Source organism: Drosophila hydei, unplaced genomic scaffold (assembly GCF_003285905.1).
Source record: "Drosophila hydei strain 15085-1641.00,03,60 unplaced genomic scaffold, DhydRS2 tig00000001-arrow-pilon, whole genome shotgun sequence".
NCBI lineage: Eukaryota > Metazoa > Arthropoda > Insecta > Diptera > Drosophilidae > Drosophila > Drosophila hydei.
In genome coordinates, this window is record NW_022045643.1 from 15,397,481 (window position 1) to 15,422,857 (window position 25,377).

Below are 25,377 nucleotides of genomic sequence, written 5' to 3' on the forward strand. Positions count from 1 at the left end.
CAACGTGACAGTTTTTCCAATTTTACACCTGTTATCTTTATTTGGCGAACCAGTTTTTAGTAAATTATCAAAATATATCATTAAACATGGAGTATAATATAAATAAAATTTGTAAGAAATACATGCATCGAACACAAAATTTTCATACTCTTGCTTAAAGGATGTGAGTGATATAATTTAATAACTCAAGTTCGAAAAGATTTTAAATCCATTTCATAGATTATGATACCCTGTAACTCCGACATTTTTGCAGTGCATGCCCCAAATTTGACGGTCACGTCAGTGTAGACTCATTCTAAGGACTGGCCAAAAATAATATGCCTACGTCACGTTTTTATTTTTAACATATTTTTATTTTTTTAACTTTTTCAAATAATTTTGCCAATCTCTAGCTTAGTTAACCTCACTTTTTTCTGACATATACAAATATCAATATATATATGTAAAAATAAAAATATTAAGTTTGTTATATTGTAAATCGTTTATTTTTTTTCTAATGCCAATTGATGCAGTTAACCTAAACTCGTTACGTAAATATGGTAAAAAAAAAGAGGTTTGACTGTTTTAAAAACATATTTTATTTCATTGTATAATTTTAAAATATTTAAAAAGTTGATTACTTAAAAGTAAAACCCGAATAATAATAAAAGTGTTGTAAAACCCTTGGTGACTTTTGACGGAACACGTTGATTTTTCTTTTCGTTTCTAATTTAAGAAAATCATAATACCATAATACGTGTTTATGCACATATCCATTTAATACGTACTTTAAAATTACGGTTTTACAAATTTTCAATAATTTACACTAAACTAAATACATTTACAATAATTTAGTACTTATTAGAATAAATATTGTACCTAATTTTGTATTAAAATTTTTTATTTAAATACGAGTTGCTTTTTTGTTACAGTGTAGTCTATCATTTTTTATCGTTGTCAAGTTTACTTTTATCCAAAGATGAAGATACCATTCCGCCTCCGTTTGAAGGGTATAATTTTTCCAAATAATTAAGCGATTCATTCAGAAACGTCTGTAAATGGAAGTATTTATTTAAGTTATTGAACATTTGTATTGAAGTTAATAAACTACCAATAATATGATATAGACTCTTAGCTTTAAGCCAAGACAGTTTGGGGTAAAGCCTCTGGGGGACTCTTATATAAAGAAGTCAAATTTAAAATTTAAATTGATTTAAAAAGATTTTACTCATGCGGAAAGTCAAATAGTAAGACATAGATACCTGAAAAGCGTGAAGCACGGCAATAATTGCAGGAGAACCGAATCCGTGCGTTATTAGAGAAAAATGTGTTAAGTGCCGTTGCATTGAAGGCTCCAACAAATGCTGTGATCTTGTTCCAAAATGAGTGGTTCGATCCTGACTCAATATTTGCATCAATTCTTTTGTAATCTAGAAAATAATATTTAAATTTATATACATTTTGATTAGCCATAATACATTTGATTAAGCAAAATACGTAGAAGGCAAATGAAAATGGGTGTACATCCAAGTATAAAACATGAATATCAATTCCTAGAAATCGGGATATTTCGGGATATACGATCGAAATTTTCAATATTGCTTTATACTCAAACTCAAGATTCTATACATAATTCTATATATAAAATAAATATAAATATTTTTCAAATGTGTGTTTTTACTCTGCAGCTTTAGTGTTCGTCGAGGTTTGCTTAAGTAAGCCAGGTCATAATTTTAATTTTAGTCCATATCCAAAAAAATAAATGAGGTATCAAAAAATCAAATACATAAAGTTATATTGTGTTCATTTATATCAGTTCATGTCAATAGCTATATGTACTTACAAACAGACTTAACAACAAACATTGTGTTAAATACATTTGACCAAAAAAATTATATAATTGTTATCAATTTTTATGAAGGTTTTATTCATTTATAACATTTATGTATTAAATTTACATATTTATGTTACGTAAACTGCACAAAGATGATTTTGATCAATATATATGTTGAAGTATATTATGTTGCATACTTATTCTTCTTCATTTGTTATATGTGTGTTATAGATAAAAATAAAAATGTGACTATTGAATGTCTTCTAACATTCATAAGTGCAAACTAAAACTTCATTTGATGATTGTTCAATTACATACTTGTTGTGAGTGAAGTATAATTTCTTTCCGCCGGTAGGAGTCCTGGGGTTCTGTTTGATGTCGCACAATGTATTCGGCTAATTGTCTGGCTGGAAATTCTGTTTCGCAGACAAAGTGAAAGTCTTTGGCCAGGTGCGTTGCCTCTCCCTCGACTAAGGATGTAAGTAGTGTTACGTTAGCAGCTTTTCGTCGTCCGGCCGGTAAGTTAAGACCAATCTTCTCAAGCTTTTCCCTTAAAAGTCGGCCTCCATTTTTGCTCTTTGCTCTTTATTAAAAATATATCGATTTGTTAATAAAAATAAAAAATATTCCAATATTCAGTAGAAAAACGCACCTTCTTAAAACACCACCAAGTAAAGACGCGTTTAAGCATTCGGGCGGTGACAATCTACGTTGAACCTCGGCAATTGTGACTTTATATTTTGATGTGCTTGATAGAAGGCTAAGTCGACCCGGAACTGCACAAAACACCTCGCTGGGCGATCCAGAGCCCAGGTTTCCAGCCTCCTTCCCACTTTTCATGCCTGTGTGGAAGCACGTAGATTTTTTAAATACAAAAAACATAAGTATGAATAGAATGCTGTAGAAATGTACATTGCGCATTGTAAAGAAGAAATAGTTTATTGTGTTAATGTTTTGCAAGTGAAGTGTGAACTCAGCGTGTAGGGATCATTTTACAATAATCCTGCCAATTAGAGGAGCCAGCTTCAATTTCACCATCTATATACATAATATTTATTCAGTTTAGGGGTTGAAAGTTGATGTGCATAGCTGTTTCCGAATGTTTGTGGCACCGCCCAATATACTCCGCCTATTTTTGAATCTACAGGAAGGCTCTCTTTTATATGAAATTCAATATAATATATATTCATCTACCAAACAACTGAATACATATTTTTAATTTTTAGTAGTATATTGGCAGAAACTTTATTTAAATGTCGGTTCTTAGTATGATATTAACATTCTGTTCTCGTTGAATAAAGTCTTTATATAAAGTCTTAATTTAAGAGCAGCAGCTGCTTCTATTTCTATTTCAAAAATAGCTGTTCAGTTTAAATAAACTCATTGTCAAATCCAAAACTTGAGGAATAATTCCAGTGTTGTACAATGAAGATATATTCTGAGACTAAAGTTGTCTCGTTCTATTGAAGATTCGTTCTATTGAAGATTGACCGATTGTTTTATTTTTATTCTGTAAGTTTTCGAGGGCCATTAGGATAAGCGTAGGGCAACAAGTCATAATCAGCTCACTGTTTTTAAGTCCAACATATCTCTTAACATAATAATAATATTATTGATAATAATTTTATCACACAAGGTTATGTTTTTCAATAGTGCCAAAATGCTTTGTGTTCATACAGACAAACGAAAAGCGCTCTTTACATTTTGTGACCGAGAATAGTAATTCGTATAACAAGGAGGAAACATTCAATTATTTGGAGCAGATGACAGGTATTTTTAAAATATATTATAAGACTAAAAATAGGTTGGTTCGTGTAGAACTATTGAAAAGAGAAACTCAGAGCAGAGTGAAGGTAGAGTTTCTAGTATTAACCCATTGAAAATCGGAATTCAGGGTATAATGATTTTATGAATATGAATGTAACAGGCTGAAGGTGAACATCTTTTACATGTATAATCGTTTATACCCTCATTGCATTTTCTCATTATCAAAAAATATCGATAACTTGATTTCGTGGCTTGAATACCATAAAAGATTTAAGCATTCAATTTAGATTTTTCTATTTTCCTATATTCTACATATATTTAGATGCTATTAGAAAATATCATTAGGCAAATTTCTTGAAGTAAATAGATTTGAACGTAAATTATTCAACAATTGAATTCCCATTGTAAAGCCCAACTGCAGACGCTCCGTAACCGTTCAATAAGCAGACTTCGTACTTTGTTGTTTCGAACATGTGTATAAAAGAAGCTTCGAATGATTGGAATATGAGCTAGGGTTCAGGGTATTTCCTGATGGGGCTGTACCGACTAGACCACTTTCACTTGTTTACTCTACCATCAAACTCTAACCAACAAATAAAGTGCTCATCACTAAATTTCGTAAATAACCATGAGTATTTTCATATGCAGACTTACTTTTTATTAGGGGTAAATCTGACATGAAAGCAACATTCTCATCCAGGGCAGGGGCTTGGACATCATCAACGGCATTCTGCAACGCTTGATGTAAGGCCAAAGATTCATGTTCATGTCCAAGTCTGGTTCCGTGTGCAGCTCCGGCTGATATTGCACTGCCGTAATCGCTTCTTCGTTCCGTGTATGGAAAGCCGTGAGATAGCTGAGTCTATAAAATTTAAATTAATAAAGAATCTTGTCATATTGCATAGTTTATACTCTTTGACTATGATGGCTATAAAATAACCCACTGTATTGCCTGTATTACTTGGACTACTTAGGTATATTTTTATACAAAACCCACTCTATATATGCTATAATACTTAATTGTTCATGTAGTTTGAACTTGTATTTTATTGTATAAATATTACATTATTTTACGCATGTAATATTTGTAATTTGTTGAGATTGGTTAAGCAATCTATGGACATAAATAAAAAGGCGTTTAATTGCCTGGACTTGAAATGTAACGGCACTTTGTATAGTAAAATAAAATCAATTAAAATTGTTGATCAAAATTTTCGGTCGACTATGCCCCTGGCCGTGCCTAGGGTGGGAACAGCTGAATTCTGCGCCAATCCCAGTGTTTAGACAGTCATGTATTCTTGCTCCTTATGCGTTTATGCGCACAAGCTCTACGGGGGAAACGCCTTTTAGTTACAGCGTTAACGTCAACTTCAACATTGTAAATGCCCCGGCCGTGGTTGCAAAAGCCAAGTTCGTTCAGGACACGCAAGAGTGTGCGAGTGTGCGAGTGTACGAGTGTGTGAGTGCACCGCACGCATACACACATACATACATACTTACACAAATACGTGGTTATGTGTATGCGTATTTATGTAAACCCTTTTTCTTTCGGGCCAGGAATGTTCGTTGTTATTTTCAAGATGTTTCAGTGAAATCCGAAGAAAATATTTTAAATACTTCATAGCATTTTTTTGTTTTGTATTTCATAATGCACTTAAATGGAATTCAAAATGCCATAACTATGGCAATTTATGCAGATTGAGGAGATTTCAGCTGCTTAGCTTACAGTACATTTAAACGCAAGAAACTGAAGTATTTACCAAGTTCTAACAAGAATGCTGCCTAAAAATATAAGTAGATCGTGCTTCCAATAAAGCATGAAAAGCTAATAAAAAAAAACGGAAATTCCTAAGCCATTTGAAATACAATTGAGTTATTTGATAATCATAAATGAATTATCGTTTAATATTTGTGATGCGTTTCTCTAAGTTTCGACACATAGAGACGTAAGGATAACTCTTTATTTGTCTTACTAAACTAATAGTGTTTTGTTAATCTTAATACTTACAACATGTCCTTGTAAGTCGTCCCTATGAGTTCTATGAATACCCAGTTGATCTTGTGTCGACCTAAGGCCAGCCAACTGGTTGTAGTGATGAAGTGGGGCGTGGTGCAATGAGGAAAGGGGCTGTCCATAGGGATCCGTGCCCAAGTACTCGAGCGGTCCGTGATTCTGCAAATAGCCAGATATCTAAACTATTTTGGCAATGATACGTCCAACTGGTCCGTCGCTAAATTTGGAGCACTTACCTGTTGCTGGGGAGGGCTCTGAGCAGAGTGATGAAATGGTGGTGGAAAATACGGGGGCTGAAAATCAGACTGCAGTGATTGGTGATGCATAGTAGCTGCCGACCCATGGGTACCACTATGTCCACTGTGTCCGGACGTCGGACCTCCCCGGCCCGAGTGCCCACCTGAATGAGTTGTATAAGCCGGGCTGCTACTAGAAAGGCCCAAGCTACCATGGCCACTAAGGCGTTCCTGTTTTCCAAGTACAAATGTCAATATAATTTTGATTAGTGTCGGCCACATATAACATCAGTTATTAATTTATATATGACGCCAAAGTAAAACAGGCAAAACAATATTTATCCGTTTATCTAAACAACTTTTAGACGCAAAAAGTTGTTAAGAAATATATCTAAGCATAATACAACATATCTTAACTTCTATTTTATATACATACTTATGAAATATTATGTGTATATTTATATATATATACATATATATATATATATATATATCTATCTATCTTTCTATATATATATTCTATTCTATATATATATATATAGAAAGATAGATAGATTTGTAAAAACTAAGTTCGTAATAGATCTACGTCAGCTTAAAGATGGCGTCAGGTAGCTTTTGTTTTATTAGTTATGAAAAGACAAGTTTTTTTTTAATGTTTTACTGTTATTTTGTTGTTGTTTATTTTTAGTTTGGCAGATTAGATTTTGCTGTTAATTGAATTAAATGTTATGCTTAATTTGTACTATTTAAGTTCTTTAAGTAATTTCAACATTTTATTAATTTACTAAGTTATTAGTAAGGTTCATGGTTCTAATCGCTCGCTGTTATACCCTGAACCCATTGAAAAAGGGAATTTCGGGTATACTTGTTTTATTAAAAGGTATGTAATAGGCAGAATGAGGGGTGGCATATATATAATGTTGATCAGGACAACGAGCTGAGTATATTTAACCCAGTCCGTTTTCTCGTGTGTATAAAAGCGTCGATGTCAGATGCTAATATAAGAACCTAATAAGAGTAGGACCGCCTATATCACGCGCATATCAAGTTGGTTTTAAATAATCGATAACTATTCCATAATAATTGTTTTCGATTAAAAGCATTATCAAAAATCAGGTATCAGTTATATCATTTTACGTCTTTAGAGCTTCGGTCATCAAATATTGCATGCAGTTTCATGTTTATTTTATTACATTTTGATGTTTGTTGTATTTTGGATTCACAAATATTCAATCTGTAGATCTCGTGTACATGTGTGCACATGAACATACATTGAAATGCGTGTAAATTATGTTTAAAAAAGAAAAAAAAAACTTTTTTGTTTTCGATGCGTACAATTTATTATTTGTTATCAATACGAGAGGAAGTTAAATAAAACTATTTTTTATTTTTAATTTTCATTAATGTTAATTTGCCGTCGGCGGTGCTGCTGCGCGCCATTTTCATCTTTTTTGTGAATTTTGCGATGTTGTATTAATTGTTCTTCTATTTAAAAAGCTAACGAATAGCCAAATTTGTATATATCTCTCTCTCTCCATACATCTCAGAATAATAAAAAAGAAAATAAATTAATCCTTGCACGTAATAGTATACCAAAGTTTAAAATGTCCTTAACATATAGATGCTAAACAAACTAGTGGAAGAATAGATATTTTGAATTCGTTGTAAATAAACATAATTTTACAACGCAATCAAAATATTAACAATTTGTGTAATAGTGTTCTTGAATATTGAATATTTTGTAAGTTTTTACGTTTATTTTTTATTCTGCTAACTTACTCAACTTTCAATAATTATATTTCCCCTTTGTTTCATCTATTTGAAGAAGCCTTTGTGATCCTGATTGGAAATGATTCTACAACTCAATTGGCCAACTACTTCAATCCAAATTTTGGTTTTTCCCGCGTTTTGCGGGCGGACGCTCAACTGTGCGGCGTCAGGTCTTTTGTTTTTTCTATAAATATAAACTGGCGGTATTGGTAGAGGTGCTACACATTCCTGAGGGGATATTGGTTCTGCTAATGCCGGATTTTCATCTACTTCTATTTTTATTTGACAGATATGCTAATTGAAGGGGATTTTTATAATTGTATGATAATAGAAGCTTTGGAGTATTGGTTGGGTTTCGGGGTATCTCCTAGTCAGGCACCCCAGCTTAGACTTATTATTGATCTTCTTGCTTAAATTGGGTAAACAATTTTAATAAATAATGTTTTTAGTCTGTAGATGTTGTAAGCCCACATGAAACACAGACGCAACCATTTGAAATATTATAAACCATAGAAGATAAAACGGACAAATTAAAAGGATTATGGTCAGTAATACTTTATTAATTACATAATATTATCTTTATATTACGATGTACAATTAAAAGATGTAAAGAATTGAATAAAAAATTAAAAGATTTTGTTTAGGATATATTTCTGTTGTCCGATCAAATATCTTTTAACATAACACAGCTCTGTAAATAAGGTATACAATATTCAACTTAAATGTTATTGTTAATTAGCTTATCACACATAGCTTTTTTATTCTTTTCATAATCATACTATCCGTCATTTAATATTGCAATAGCAGAAAAACAATGTTCATTATAAGCTATTATCGCAGGCACTAAAGAACAAAATGTAACTCCACTTCACCAATTTGCTTGATAGTATCCAAAGACTTCTAACGAATTGAGCGTAGATAAATGTATATTGCCGTCGGTGTTTCCCCCAATATAAGGCTTAGCGAAATTCAGATATTAGAAGCTTACGAATATTATGTTACTAACCTGAATTTCAATTACAGCAGGCATATCCACATAAGATAGAGTCATGTTATCATATTGTAACTTGAATCTAAAGAGAATGAGATCCGTTGAGCATAGTAACTCCGATTGGACCACTCAATGAGCAAGTAAACACAATTTTTTATCAATGGTATCCTAACCACATCTTCTGTCAGCAATAAATATCCATCGTCCAATTTTATACTATGATACCAAATGATACACTATGTTTTTGTGTTGTGAAAATCTCGATATTTTGATAAGTAACTTCACCAAATTCGACCCGACGGCGACGACGACGACGACAACGACAACGCAATGTCGACAGCGGCAGCGACAGCAGTCCGTGAATGCCAAAAGCGAAATGAAAACTGGTCGCGCCTGTGTGCCGAAAGGGCAGCAGCAGCGCAGCCAGAACAGCAACAGCAGCAGCAACAACAACAATAAGAACATCATAGCGCGCGATGCCAGCGTCGAGTCGCGTCGTAACGCCCTTCATACGCCTCGGATGTTTTCTGCATTCGCTAGCCGGGGCCAAGCATAAGCAAATAAATATGGAAGCATGCGGCTCTAATGTATTTACGTATCATACAAAATGTACGTATGGATGTAAGTATGAATGTATGTAAAATAAATGAATGAATATCATTTAATTGTAGAGCACAATTTTGTCAGCTGAATATTAGTTGACATGGGTATGATTGAATGCTATGTATTTCATCACTTCACATTCATATTTACATATCATCTGAAGCATTTTACATCCTTATGTATAACTGTTATATCACTGTATATAAAAAATATATTTTTACCGGTAACAAAATGAGATTAAATTTGTTCATCTCCGATACAGATGTCAGTGAAAAGAGTTCCAATCTACTGGAAAGTTGAGCTAATAATGTCTGACAATAGTCTTTAATTGTAATTCAACTTTTTGCAAATTCAATAATGCTAATTTTATTGTACATCCTTAATGAATATTTGAAGGTATCTCCATATGTTGCCTTATTTTATTTTTTAGCTTTTAACAGGAACAATGAATCGGTAATATCAACAATTGATCTAACCAGAGTATCTGATAATATTATAAGTTTAGGACTTTAATAATTGGATAAAACTGATAAATGCTTTTATTCAATGTACGTTTTTTATTTAATTATTTTGTATTTAATTATTTTGACTACACCTCGGGCCTAAGATTATGAATATTGCACAATTTTGTGACTAAAGAAATACTTATTTCTTGAAACAAAAGACTAACATTTAACAATGTGACCTCTTGGAAAATATATATGTATATGGTATATATTTTAGCATATATGTTTATATTTTAACATACATCCTATTTATATCCTAATCCCATATCAATATAAATTCACAAATGTTATAAATCAGTTTCGGTCAAAGGGTTGATCACAAAATTTGTATTAGGTCAGAAACTTTGAGAGCCAAATAAATGTAGGCACTCCCACACACATACAAATATATAAATATATATTTATAAACATATACACGCAAATCTATACAGCATATTGACTTTTGTGTGTTGCAACGGCCGTGAATGGCTTCTGATATGGCAAGCCATCGTAGCATCCTGTTTGCCAAATCCTTAGAAAACGAAGGATGTTAAGAGATTTTAATGATAATGTGTGCATGTGTGTGTGTGTGAGCCACAGCACACGAGAACTACAATGCACGCTGCTAATGCCTGGTTATTCATAACTGCTATTGTTGGCTTTCGTAAATTTATAAAATTGAATGGTTCTCGTTTAGTCATACGCAACTTACAGGAATCAATATTATGTGTATTATTATAAGAGTGAGACTTTCTAAATTACCTGGATTAAGTCGATAAGCAATAGATACTTGGCTAGAAGATAAAGCTGCTTAGTTAATAAGCCAAATAAGAGCAATCGCTTTTTGAATTGAGAAGCCCTTTTATGAAAATCTCCAAATTTCAAACAGACCCATCGTAATATTTTTTAATCTTTATAGCCTGAGCCCATATTAAATGGGAATTCAGGGTGTAATGGATTTTTAAAACTGTATGTAACAGGCTGAAAAAAGAAGGCCTCAGCGCAAATTATATATATATTTTTCATAATTCTGTCCGTTCGTGTGAACTAGATAAAATTAAGACTTGAAATTCCCTTATTATCGCTTAAATCGATAATTTGATATCGTTTTTAACGCAAAGTTGGAAAAGCATCCAATTTTTTGTGGAAATTTTGTAATGAATACCAATATTATAGGTATTTTCTTCTCTCTTTGAATTTCAAACATATTTAAGCATATATATAGAAACATTGATGGAAAAAGAAGGTACAGTTGACTTATCCAAAGTTAGCATCGATTATACCGATCGCAATCAATATCGCACGTGTAATAGTATTTACTATTTATATCTTATTTAAACACATATTTATTTGCGATTTCACAGAATTCAGATAGTCAAGACATAAATTACATTATACATTAACATGTGTATTAATGAAGACAAATAATAAATAAGACTTAAGGTTAAAGTTGCTTTAGTAAAATATCTTTCTATGAATTATTGAGATTCTCGAGCCGATTCAAACATACATAACGAATATTCAGATGTATGTATATTCACGTATTTATGTATATAGCGCTTTCAATGTGGACGTGGCAATTGCGATCTGGACACGACTTTATTGTGGCTTTATAAATTAAAATAATTTTGATTGATTACTTTGGATTATCTTGTCATTTGCCAGCATCAAATAGAATATTTAACGATACAGATAAACCGGTTTGGGTTTGTTTTGTATGAATTTCGGGTCTGAGGTTTTTTGACTTAACACACTTCATGCAGACTCACTAAAAAATGTGCGTAACAGTTTGATCAAAAGGCAAAGACAGACTTCAGTCTAGACTCCACTTTACTTCGTAATATTTGCTACCAAGTGAAAAACATTTAAAACAGCTTTTGCTGCTACGACAGGCAAGAAGCGAACACGAAGAACACCATACAAATTACGGACCCCTTCCAAATTATGATTTAACAATGCTGTTTGTATAAAATGTATTGGCATTTTTGCGACTCTCCTCACATTTACTGATTATTTAGATGACTTAGAGAGATACTTATGGCCGCCAATATAGATTATGAATAATAGAGATTGTAGAGTGGAGAGTGCACTATGATTAAACTATGCTATCTGATATCTCAGACTTGTAGATTTGTAATCAAAGTTGTTCCGCCAATAATGGAAATTATTTTGGGATGCTGTTGTCATATACCTAAGTAGACAGATCTTGCCTAGCAGGTATTGAATTTAACGGACGCTTATTCAGTTGACCAAGATATTTGCATTGAGTAATGGCTAAGACTTAATTATTTATTTATTTAGTTATATTTATGTCGTTGCAAGTTGGAATAATGCCAATAGATTTAAATCGATTAACATATTACAATCTACAATAAACACAGTCATGATATTCAATATTGAACTAGTTTATGAGCTGGGAACTATTTCCAAAATTGAATAATTCGTCGATTTGGACTGAAAATAATATTCAGTTGATGTCAAAATACAAATACTCGGTGCGTCGGCTACGACGTGTTCTTTTTCGATGGTATTAATTATTATATTTTCAATCACATGAGGTTTTGAATTGTGCGCTATTGTCTGTCGTGAATATGCTGAAATTGGAAATTTACACTGGTGGTCAATACTCCCATACCGTAATTCAAGATATAAATAAATAAATTATAAAGGTAGGAATGGCTGATTGACTGGCTGGTTTGCGTGAAGGCACAGGTAGACAAGACAGTTGGAAGCTGTTGAACAGGTCGAAATAGTTTCACCTCCACCTCAAGTGTGTGTGCAGAACGAAACATAAATACTCACATACACACACACATTTACTGGCCCACAGAAATGCGCACTACACATGGTATTCTAATGAAATGCTATCCACTCGCCAATGATCAATTGTCATTAAAAGAGCTTTGACTCCAAACTCAGTCTTTTTTCTATTTCACAAGTAACCCGCTAGATAGGTTCTGTCTCTTGTCCCCATACGTATACCTTTTCAAAAATCCAAAAACTCCTAATCAGCTTGCATATTTTCACCAATGTAAACTGAACATTTTTGCTGACTGACTGACTTATTTAAAAATTTATTTAAGGTGTAACTAAAGCGCCACAAAAGTTGGCTTAGGTACATCCTTAAGTATTCATTTTGGAGCGATTAGAACAAATATAAGTACGACAAATAAAAAAATCTATCTTAAGGTTATTCGCATATGATATATCCCAATCGATTTAAATAACATATATCTAGTAATGCAAACATTGCATCAGCATATCGAGTTACGTATGCTTATTCTGCTCGATCCACTTTGAGCTCTCTGCGGTGTGACTTTGTGATGAAAGCGTATCTAGGTTACCTTCTCTCTATACGTTTCGATATTTATGCTGTATGGGTTGGAGATTAATGCCGTACTACTGGAAATAGTATATGCAGACGAGATATATTTCCTGATTAAAAGGCAAGCTAAATAATAAACTTAATTGCATTTACTTCTAAACACTTGTAATATACAAGCATAGTAACACTGGAAATAAATATGTCACAGTCAAATTCTACAAATATAATTTCTATTATACTGTCAATCTATATCTTGAGGCTGTTAGTCATTGACATAATTAAATTACCAGTTGAAGGCATAAATGGCCAATATATTGTTTTATTATGTTTAACCTGAGAAGCTGTCCTGCATTCTAGGCGGTAAAATGATTCTAAGATTCGCCAAAATCCTCTTGGACTATCTTATTTAAATTAGATAATAAACGGGTTATGCATTAAAAGCGCCCTCTATTGTTGAAAGATTATTTATGAGGCGCCCTCTAGTTACAATGTAAATCCCACATCTCCTACTCTAAGCCCCATAAACAATAGATGGCGCATAATTTCTCAATTATATGCCAATTATACATTTTCAATTAACTTTACCCTTTAAGTTTTAGAATTAATTATTTATTAATAATTTCACACTTATATAGAACATAGAATTAAAACCTATACATTTCCGACACCAATTCAACGTCTAACTAAAATCAAATTTTAAAACGCCGTCCGCCCAAGCAGTGCATTTACAATAAACATGAAACAAGCAGTTTCAGGTTTAAATTTACTAGAAACTGGCATTAGAATATGTATGCCAGTTAATCAAAAAATGTCATTTGTATATATTGCAGTTAATGAACTTGCGGATATAAATAAAAATTAAATCAGCGTCTCTGCGAAAAAATTTTGAAGAGGTGCAATTAAATTCAGTGTAAGTGCGGGAGCAATGATTATGTTGAGAAGAGTTCATATACACATTCCTCGACAATGACGTAACAATTTGAAGTAGTTAAACAGTAGCTGTGCCCTCTTAATTGGCATCCGTCTGTTGCCGTTATTACCAAAATTACTGCATCAAATCGTTCCACTTAACTGAACATTTTTGCAAGGCGCGACTGTTTCGCTGGTTCGTGGATGCCTTTTGACCAATTTTTCGGCTGTTGCTGGTCAGACCTATATTTGCAAACTGCCAATTAGGCGTGCGCATATACATTGGTATTCTCTAATATTCTGAAATGTTTACTTGCGTCCAGAATTGATTACGTCCTAAAAGCCACTGACAGCGACTTGATGACAGCCATATGTCCAGACTTTAACTTAGAAGACTATAGTAATAGATCATTTAAAACTAAGCTAGAAGGATATATATATAATGGATATGTTCTGCGCATAACAAAGTTTAGTGCATAAAACAAGGAAACTATGTTGGCATTTGCTCGATATGTAGCATAGCCGTAACATCTGTGTACATAGTGTTGGACCGGACGTTCAGTCGACGCTAAGACTCAGCACTCCGCCGGATGAGCCGGATGAGTTTTTGGCTATAAATTAAGTGAATTCAAGAGGATCCGTTCAAACTCTAAATATAATATTCGTAACAACAATGAAAATACGCGGAGAACGATAATCGATTTTTGTTTATTGCGCTCGCGTTTCTCCTTTGGTTGTCGGTTACCCCGTTGCACTGTTTCTCCGTTTGCCTGGCAACATTCGTACTCACATCATTCTACCACTGGCAAACGTAGTCGCAACGTCCCTTCTCCGATTTTCACTCCCACTGTCATGACGAGGCCGACATCTGCCTTTTAATGAAGTAGTAAAACTCATTCATAAACGTATTCAAGCGGGATATACGCACAACTTTGGATCAAGTGAAAATGGAGGGATGCAGTGCATGGACTGTGAACCTTGTGTTGTGCCTAGTGGCTGGAGTTCTAGCAGGTTTATGACGAATAGCAGAATAAGAATTTATTTGCCATTCCAACCAGCCAGCCAACCAGCCAGCAAGTCAGCCAGCCAGCCAGTCAGTCAGCCAGCCAGTCATCCAGGTAGGCCCTACCAGACGGCAGACCGGCTTAAACATCAACCAAGCTCGGCAGCAAAAAAAGCTGCGATCTGCAGTTCAATCGCGCCAGTGCAAAGATGCATTCACTTCTCCTCGCATTCTACTCCTCCTGATCGTACTCCTGCTGGTGCCGCTCAGGCCTGGCGTATTCGTAAACGAGCCGATCTCCGCTTTGCCACGAGCCTAACACACGCCGCCGTTTCGACACTTGCTGTCGTTCGCCGTTCGCATCCACGTTGCAGAAATTTACATTTATCTTTCGTTTCAATTTCATTCTGAGTGGACTTTTTAATTTCCTTTTTGCAAATGAAATCAATTTTGATGCTATGTTGGAACGGAGCACTTACATATTCATAATAATATCTACTCGTCTTAGCATGCCATGTGTGTATAAATATACGTCTGAATCTGCATAAACATTTTATTTTTCTTTGCCAATTTACCATACGCTGCCTCGAACCATCAGAATAATATGAGTAGATGCTCAAACTACTTTGAGCAATATTTTTTTTGAATTTGTTTAATGTTTTTAGTTGCAAATTAGTCTAACGTTTCTCATTTCAATTTTGCACAGAAAATACAGTCAAAATATAGATGACAATACTAATCTGAATTGGAATTCTTTAGCTACAGAAATACATTCTATCAGGTTGTGTTTTCAATAAGTATTGAATGTATTCAAAATTTGAGTTCATTTAATTTCTTTTTGTTTTTTATTTATTTATATAAGTTAATACGAATTGAGGCAATCTAATTCTCAGCAAATAATTTTCTTTGTTATTTAAATACCTGTTTATGAAATAATTTAAGTCTGTGTTGTTAAGTGAACACCATCGACTATAGAACTAAGAACACACTTCCAAAACTACGGACATGACAATTGAATTGTCAATTGAATTGGAAGAGCAAACCTAACGCAAACAATATTTTATGCTTGGCCTGGTAAATTCATATATGTTAAAGAATCTCAAATAGTAGAATAGCTGAACACTTGAATTTGAAATAAATATTTAATAAAATAAATAAAAATATATATTTTATTTGAATGTGAGTTCTCACATTATATAATTTACTCATATTTAAACAATTTTCGTATGCTAGTAGGTCTCGAAATTCCTCCCTACAAAATTAATTTAAGGAGGGGATATATACGTATTCAGGTATGTATTATTTTCCATTTACAAGAATTTCCAATACGGAGGTGCGTATGTCTGATTGAGGTGTATATAAAGGTGCAACGTGCACAATTTGAATGTATATAGTAAAAATATTCACGAAATCTAATAATTATTAACTATAATTAAGCAAATGTGGGACAATGCAAACTAAATATTAAAATAAAATTATTTATATATATATATATATATATATATATATGTATATGTATATAGCTTACCTATATATAGTATATAAGTAGTATTGTATATATATATCAATGTTAGGCAGGAAATTATTCTTATTATAATTTGACAAGAGTATTTTTCTAATATCTGAGAGTAAGTGTTCATCCTGCTCCATTAATGTAAGTTTCATTTGTTTGAATGTCGGGATCATTTTAAAGATTTGATTTGCAATTGAATTTTTTTAATGTGGATATCAGAAAAACTGGCTAGCAAAGGAAATTGTTATGGGAACCAACTGAGAAACAGATCTAAAAACCTCAACCATTTGATTTTTTATTGGCATCAGTATCAGTATTTTGCAGACCTTAAAATCGCACGCAAATTGGGCGCTACGTTGATTTTTGCTGTGCTTCAATATTATAAATTATTTTGGCAACGCATCACGCGAGAAACGTATGGTATGCCTGATTTAAGGGCAGCCAGTCTTCACTTTTCAGTCTTCAGAAAGACTAACTGAGAGACAGATAACGCTAACACATTCGGCATACCCATTTCAACGGCTATGCGAATTCAGTTTTTGTGGGCGATTACTTTTGCACAGCCTCTTTGCTGTGTTTTTGTTTTGATCTTTGGCCCTTGCCCCGTCATTTTATCCTATATTTTTGAGCTGGGATCAAAAAGTTCCTGGAATGCCGATAAACCATATAATTTTACTAATTGAATGGGGGTGGATAAACGTGGCCAATACAAACTCTAGACATACGAATATCATCCTTATGATCCATATCATACTCTCACCTCTAGTCCAGCTCGCAGCTTGAAGCTCACAGCTTACAGCTCGAAGCTTAAAGCTCGTAGATACTCTGTTTCTAGTGCAAAAAGGGCTTACTCAGTAGCCGACTTGCGTGTGTCAAGTCAATATTTCTTGTGGACTGACTCTACCTGTATAAAAAACGAACAAAGCAAACGTGAGAAACGCAACATGATGTATTTGCATCGATGATACCTTTGTTGATCTTGTTTATTTGTCCCAAAGTATATTTGCCTATATGATTAATTAAATAAACCGTAAAATCTTGGAGTATATTATAGTATTAAGACAAGAAGCATATATCGTATGATCTACAGATGTTTGTTTCACGTGAAATATAAATTAAACCTAAGTATGTTTAATCACGCTTTAAATTCTTATTAGCTACTGTATTCTGTTCAATAAAATAAAAATATACCGATTGTTCAATAAATTAAAAATAAACAGATTGATTTTAAATTTGTAAGCGTAATAGAAAAGTCCGACCGATCTAGAACAGGAGCATATCAAATAAATACAGGTGCTTCTTGTTCATGCGTCCCTCTTCGTTTATTAAAACCATTCAGCTTGCATTACTTGGATCTCGCGGAATAAAAAGTTGAGTTTTATATGAAACATTGGTAAAAATTTATTAACCACTATAAGAATATGGTATCATTAATTCGATTCCAAATATATTTGTAACTCTCTTAATAGAATAGACGCAATTGTGTTTTGAAAGAAGTTGTAGAAATATCACTCAACTTTTAAAAACTCTTTCGTAGTCCTTATGTGCTGTATATATGCTGCCGAATATACAGTACACAAGTGTTCTTACTTTGTGTTAGACTCGGGTAGATACAGTTGAATTAGAAAGCAAATAATTTAACTCAATCTCGCTGATTTTGACATATGAACAGCCTGCAGCAAAATCGACGAAATAGCAAAAAGCTTCTGAGTTAAAGACGAAATTATAAAGAATCAAAATGCAGACAGGGAAAGCTACATCAATTTAGCTCATCGACCGACCGACCTCAGCAAGAATAAATATACAAATGTCAATTTAGTGAAAACGCATTTCTTAAATAATTAACTTTCAACATCAATGTTAATAAAATTCTTTAATGCCTGATACACCTATGACACCCTATGACCTCTTTAAGACATAGTTATTGGGCAACTATTTACACATTATATATCTAATGTACATATCGTATATACATAATATTAAATACATATCGTATATACATAATATTAAATGAATATATTTACTTAACTTTATTTTGTGAAAATTCGATCTTAAATTAAGTCGAAGAAAACTTGTGCTCAAAAAGCCGATATTAGGAATTTCGTTTTAATAGAGGCCTGCTCCTTTGAAGGTTGAGGGATTCGAACCTTAACTGCGCCCATTATTATAATAAATTTGGCTTTGACTATGGTAATCAATCTGCTAAAATCGCAGACATGGAGTTTACTCCGAGTCAATGTTGTATGGTAATTGCCCTAAGTGCTTGCGTGCATGAAATTTTAAATGTCAATCAGAGATCACACAGCCCCCATTTGGCTTCGTAATTCAATATAAGATTTGAGTGATAGTGATTCTAGCTGACACGTAATTGGTCAGTGAGTGCGTTTCTCTTTCCCGCAACTTATCGTACAACTGACAAAGCAGGCCTGAACATACTTATATAAATGTATGTGTGTATGAAGAAGGACGAATCGTATTCCAATCTTACCATCATAAATTTTTGATCCTCAAATTGATGGTCATTGGTCCGGTGTAAGATATGCATTTTAGTTGAAAGTTTTTTGTATTCCTAGTGTTTACATAGAGTATATATCGTATATGCGTCGGACAGCAACTATTCAGTAGTTGGGTTTTAAGATTTGCACTGAAACACTTTTCAACACTTTCACTTTTACACGTTTAGAATAAAAAACAGGTACAATTGCTCAGTAGAGAGATAAATTTGGCACTTAATAAGGCAACTATAAGTCATATGAGTACATGTTTTTTATTAGGAAGTATTTAATTTAATGACACTGATTTGAGTATATGTGGACGTATCTATAAATTTGTTTATATATACACCATAATATATACATAATATATAAATATTTATATATATATATGGTATGTATGTATAACTTATCCGAAGTGGAAGTGTTGGTGAATAGTGGTCCACTTAGTTGTAAGCGTGGGTGGATTCTTGCGATCGAATATCGTAATTTTTATTTCAGATGTTTGCAAACGTAGGATATGTCGAACACACAGCATAATATTATTTTATCCAGTTGATTTTTCCAAAAAACCCGCAAATAAAGATTTGCCTTTGCGCAGCCACTGACGGTAGTTCTCGACTGAACTAAATTTTCTGTTTGGACGTAAAAACCTTCAGGGGATGTATTGCGATGCTGGCGATGCTGCCGCTTGAACGCAGGCATGTTCACAAGCACACATACACACGTAACTTTTACACATGCACATACACAATTGCTTTGATACATACACACACACAATAGCGCGCGCATACATTCATGCATACAACAGTCACACGCGCATACATAACATGTACGTGTATATGTGCGTAAAAACGTATTAAGTCCCAGAGACCGTTCGCCGCTCTGTGAGCCGCATACACTTTTCGAATCACACACACACAAACGCTCGCGCGCACACACACATGCATACCACACTACACACTCAGGCACTGACCCTCCCCGGAGCAGGTTTTCAAAGGCGCGATTCCACTCTCTTAGCAAAGAGATAAAACCAGAGACAGAAATCAAAAAGAGATGTACATGCTGCAAGTCTGTGGAAAATCAAACCCCTTAAAGCTGATTCGCCTTCGAGCTCTCCATCATGTAAATTAGTACTTAATGATCACTTGACCCCAAAACGAGATAAAATTTAATGATTAGTATATATATATATTTTAAGGTAAGCACAGAAATGATCAAAAATAAAATATTATACACATCAAATATTATAAAAATAATAATATCAAATATAAAGAATTTAAAAAAAAATTTGTATATTCAATATAAAGTGTTTCCTAAATCTATTTATAAAACAATTACAATTAAGGTTGAATATATTTTATATCATAAATTTAGCTTGAAACTCACTTTGCACAAAAACACTTATACTACTGTGGTCTTATAATGTTGGCCACTTGAAAGAGCATTCACAGCATTGAAGAGTAAGAGCTTATAAGAGAGCACAGGCTGTAAAAATCTTTTCAGTCGGCACCAATACCACTTGCAATATGTATGTATGTATGAGTGGGTAAGCGACCGTTTGCTGGCATTCGTGTTCAAGTTAAAACGCGCAATAGCATCAACTACAACCACAGCCATTTATATTTTCGGAAACCACGCCCCTCAAGCTGACTACTAGACAATGGGCCGAACCCAGAGGCTGCGTCAGCGGCATTGCCGTTGCGTCGGCAGCACAGCCTCTGCACATGTGCACACACACGTACACATACATAAGACTCACACGCATAAACGCACACACACACGTAAATACATTCTTGTATGTATATTCATGTATACGCATAAATACAAACATATGTATAGAGATTTGTATATCTACACACACATGTAAATGGCATTGTGTATATGTATACATGCATACGGCTTATATTAATACTTGTGTGTGCGTGTGTTTCGTGTATTGTACAAGTACATGAGTATATAAGCACAGTGGTTGCAAAATGCATACACAGATATATACATATATATATATATATATATATATATACACATGTAGAAAGCTGGGGTTGGTAGCACACTTTTGCCTTAGGGGTGCAACTTATGCTACTGGGAAAAACTCGGCATTGGACGCTTGGCAATGTGTTTCGCCAGTGGTGAGTGCCCTACCAATCTAGCCGAGGGCTTTATTTTACACAGCATCACAACGTGATTATGTCAAAAATGACGCGAGTGAGGAAATATATACATATATACATACATATATATACATACCCACATACATATATATGTATATATATATATATATTCATACATATATGTAAGAGTGTACAAGTACATGAGTCGATAATCACAGTGGTTGATATATATATATATATATATATATATATATATATTTATATATATGTGTTCTTAGAATTACAAATATATTTGTATTAATAGGATGTCAGCTGAAGAAATAGAACAAATAAAAATTTATGGATAATACAAATTATCAGTATATTAAAAACGCAAGATTTTATTAAGGGAACACAACATAAAGTAACAAACGAAAATTAATACCCAGATCTGTATATACATGCAATGTAAACCTTTATGCTATATAATTGATGGTAGCTACATATTATATTTTTTTACCCCTAAGGTACATGTTGTTGTTCTTATATATAGAATATATATTTTAAATATATATATTTTCTAAATATATAAAAATAAAAAAATATTGTAACAAAATAATCAAAAGAAAATAAAAAACATATAAGATAATTGTGGACTGGCGCTTCTGACTGCTTAATACTTATTCACGGTAGTGAAGGAGTGAGTCTAAGAAACTGAACAATAATATCAATCTATTTGGATTTAAATATGTATTTGGAAATATGTAATAACAGCAATATTAGGTAAAATACTGTTAGAGCTAAACATCGGATTTGTTATGGATATATAGCATTAAAGCACAAATCTTGACAAATGACAAATGCAACCCATTTCTCCACTAACTCGATTTTTTGCTCATACTATTAAATATATCGTCCGATTATCAAAATATACGAAAACATACGACCATGCTCTGATCTCTGAACTGCGGTAAGCAGATGGACTAACGAACATGGCTAGATTCTCTCAGCTCGCCGTCCTGATCAAAAATATGTATACTTCTGGCTGTTACATACTTTTGCAGAAAACCATTCCAAGGGGTTCAAATAAATAGTTATCTCCTAACCAGTACGGAACACTCTTGTAAATAATTCACTCAATTGGGACGCATATTTGCCGTCACAAACTCAATGTGTATATACGGATATTACATGGATTTTTGCTTGCTTTCTATGTTTCCACATTTGAAAATTTTGCAGACCTTAAATTATGTCTTAATTAATTTAATAACTAATCAACAATTTCCAAAGTTAGTCACGAGAGTGGACACTACCTTCATTCGCTTTAATGCTTTTTGAAAAAGTTCTAACCACCGAATTTCATACATCTTAGGAAGAGCAGCTAGATGAAGAAGAACCAGTTGATAGCGAATTCGGCTGATAATAAAGCCGACAGGCTGTTGATGCCTCTGAAGGCAACATACTTACTTTTCGTGTGCTATACGATGTCAATTGTTGATTAGTTATCATTTAAAGCAAACTCTTAAGCTTAGACTAGCTAGCAGTAAAACTGAAACACATACGGACTCGATTGTTCAGGCATATACATATAGATATATATGCTTATTTTAATTGATACTGTAGAGCAGGCTTAATATGTTTTCATTATTAAATATAGTTTTGCTGTTCTTAGAGTAACTGCTTTTCGATATTTACGATTTAGAAATATTCGTTTATCAACTTAAGTTGGATGTTTTTATGAAAGCATTTAACCTACTTTAATTTTAAGGCAACTAACGAATAATTATATGAGATATATGTGTATGTATGTAAGTTGGCGCTCATGTTTATGTGTATGTGTATGTATTTGCAGTTACTCGAATATGTGCCGTACTGCAACCAAATAAAGAATCATTTGCAATCACTACCATGAACGACAGCAGCCACAACGGCAGTCATGAACATCCTGCGGCGTTCACGAGTTGGACCCGAGGCTTTGCATTTAAGCCTCGTCCTAAATTGGATGCTCAGGTTCGCTAGATGGAGAAGCCTACTCGCACAGTGGTTCAACCACCAGTTAAATAGTTTCAGACCTATGTGTATAATCAGACCTAAATAATGTATATATGCCGACTATGAAACAGCTAACAACAAGCTAAGCCGCACAGTGTTACAAACTATAATTTGATTTGCTTGAACTGACTCTTTTTTAAGAATGGCCAACATTAAGAAACACATAAGAAAACATCTATGCACATATATTGTTTACCTATATACGGTATATATAGAAATGAGAGAACATGTATGTGGGTGTGTATGTAGACTCCAAAGCATTCGCCGACTGTGGACCAGTGTACGGTGCATCACGAGTTATGCGGTACGGCAGCAAAGACTGAAAATCAATATTGTTTCGTTTTTCGAGCAGGGATCTGGTATCGCGAATCCGAATCGTAACAAAAAATGGCGTCTCGATCGATCGTTCGCTTGCGCTGCGACCACAAATGAGCAGCCGCAGTCATAAATCGTGCCGTTGCAATGAAGCCGCCTAAGTGGAGGAGTGTCGAACACGGCGGCGGCAGCGCTGCAATTGGATAATGCACCTGAGCACCCGTTTCGAGCCTCCTCAATTACTGCCGCTCTCTGCTGCCGATCCGAGACGCAGGGACACGTAAGCTACACTTCTGTTTATATACACATGGATCATGTGTAGGTACATGCTCATGAACATGTACATGTACATGTACATGTACATATATGAACGCCATAATACCCTAGTACACAATATGGTATACTTCAATAAAATTGACAATAGGTGAAGAGCAGAGCAGAGCAGGAATTAGCTTATATATTAACACTCACGACTCTTACAATTGCCGCTTTCAATACCTTTATTAACTTTCAGGAATACCAAACTTATTTTCACATAAATGAGATATGAACGATTACCAAATGAAAATCTTCTGAGCACTCTTGATTTTATCTTGCACTCATTTCGAACTCAATAATCACAGGAAGTTATTACATAAAAAGTAAATAAGGAACTTAAATAATAAATATAATTATTATGAAAATAAAATGTTTACCAAGCAATGAAAAACAACTTTAGTATTGACTATTATTAGCAGGCCTCGATTAATTATTCGATTATTGACGTTATTAGTTCCATTCGCTCTCTATATTCCAAAGTATAACAATATATAAAAAAAATTAAATTATTAGAAATCCAAAACATATAATAGCAATTAAAAATTTATTATTTTAAGGTTGTTCTTCACCAACTGTGTAGTACTCTTATACACTGTTAAATAATAAAAATTGGCGCGAATGTATAAAGACCATATTCAATGCAAATTACCTGAAAGTTTACTTCTAAACTTAAAAACTATAATAATTTGACATTCTGCCTGTATAACTATGCTTAAATATAAAATATATGTTTTTTTCTAGCATGTATTCCAAATATCAAATATCTAACTTCATACATAACATAGAACATTTCCCAAAACCAAAATTTGTATAGTGCCGAAATACTTACCTTAAGTTTGTAATGCAGCAAGCAGGGCATTACAAACGTAAGGTAAGAGACTGCAATCTATTCGACTGAACCCTGCGAGCAGGTGACCATCATTCTAATTATTCTACGCTTCTTTTATACATACATTACAAGCTGCAATGGGGCTACAGTGATATATTTCCTAATCAAAGTCGTGATAATGGCATTCGCATGTTGGTATTTGCCGAAGCAAGTCTCTAGTATTTGTAATACTTTATTTTATAATGTGAAATTGACAGAGGTATTCATAATACAAAATATACAAAATCTATTTCTAAAAGGTTCCGAGAAAGTAACACGTCGACAGACAGAGAGACTAGCAGACAAGACAAAATCAAATCAGTTTTTGTTCCTGATGAGAATATAAATGCATTCTGTGGTCGGCTAGTCCCAATTATTTCTATCATATACATTTTGATAAAAACACTATGTACTGAATTCCCACTTTCAATGGTTTAAAAAAGAAAATAATTATGTCCTAAACCCATTGAAAATGTATGTAACAAGCAGAAAAAGGCGTGGCAGATTCCATAAAGCTTGTATATTCTTGATCAATTATTGAATTTTGTATACTCGAGTATAGCACAGGCAGTTTTTATCCACAACTCATACCATTTCCGTATTATAGATAACAAAACGAAAATTTACAAAAAACCTCTTTCTAATACTAGAGACTTGTGCTTTAGCAAATACATACATATGAAAGTCATTCTCATTCTCTGAAAATTTGATCAAGAAAGTGCATCGAAAGTGCAAAAAGTTATTCAACAATTAAGTTCCCATAGTAAAGTCATACTGCAGTCTGCAGCAAAAGCGCAGCCGCTGCATAAA

General features: G+C 33.5%; 1 protein-coding gene across 2 annotated transcripts in view; it reads right to left on the bottom strand.

The window, feature by feature from the left end:
- Positions 1-920: 920 nt before the first annotated feature.
- Positions 921-25,377, bottom strand: part of LOC111592329 (transcription factor AP-2-epsilon) — a 36,271-nt gene continuing 11,814 nt past the window's right edge. Inside the window, exons 1-8 of one of the 2 annotated variants that reach the window (XM_023304454.2) lie at positions 18,918-19,153; positions 5,831-6,061; positions 5,589-5,753; positions 4,235-4,442; positions 2,466-2,655; positions 2,132-2,396; positions 1,242-1,409; positions 921-1,031 (exon numbers count right to left, since the gene is read on the bottom strand). In XM_023304454.2, the coding sequence (XP_023160222.1) occupies positions 921-1,031; positions 1,242-1,409; positions 2,132-2,396; positions 2,466-2,655; positions 4,235-4,442; positions 5,589-5,753; positions 5,831-6,061; positions 18,918-18,974 (1,395 nt within the window). In that variant the 5' untranslated portion in view covers positions 18,975-19,153. Of the gene's footprint in view, positions 1,032-1,241; positions 1,410-2,131; positions 2,397-2,465; positions 2,656-4,234; positions 4,443-5,588; positions 5,754-5,830; positions 6,062-18,917; positions 19,154-25,377 lie in introns of those variants that run through there. The other variant, XM_023304455.2, reaches the window with a different exon arrangement.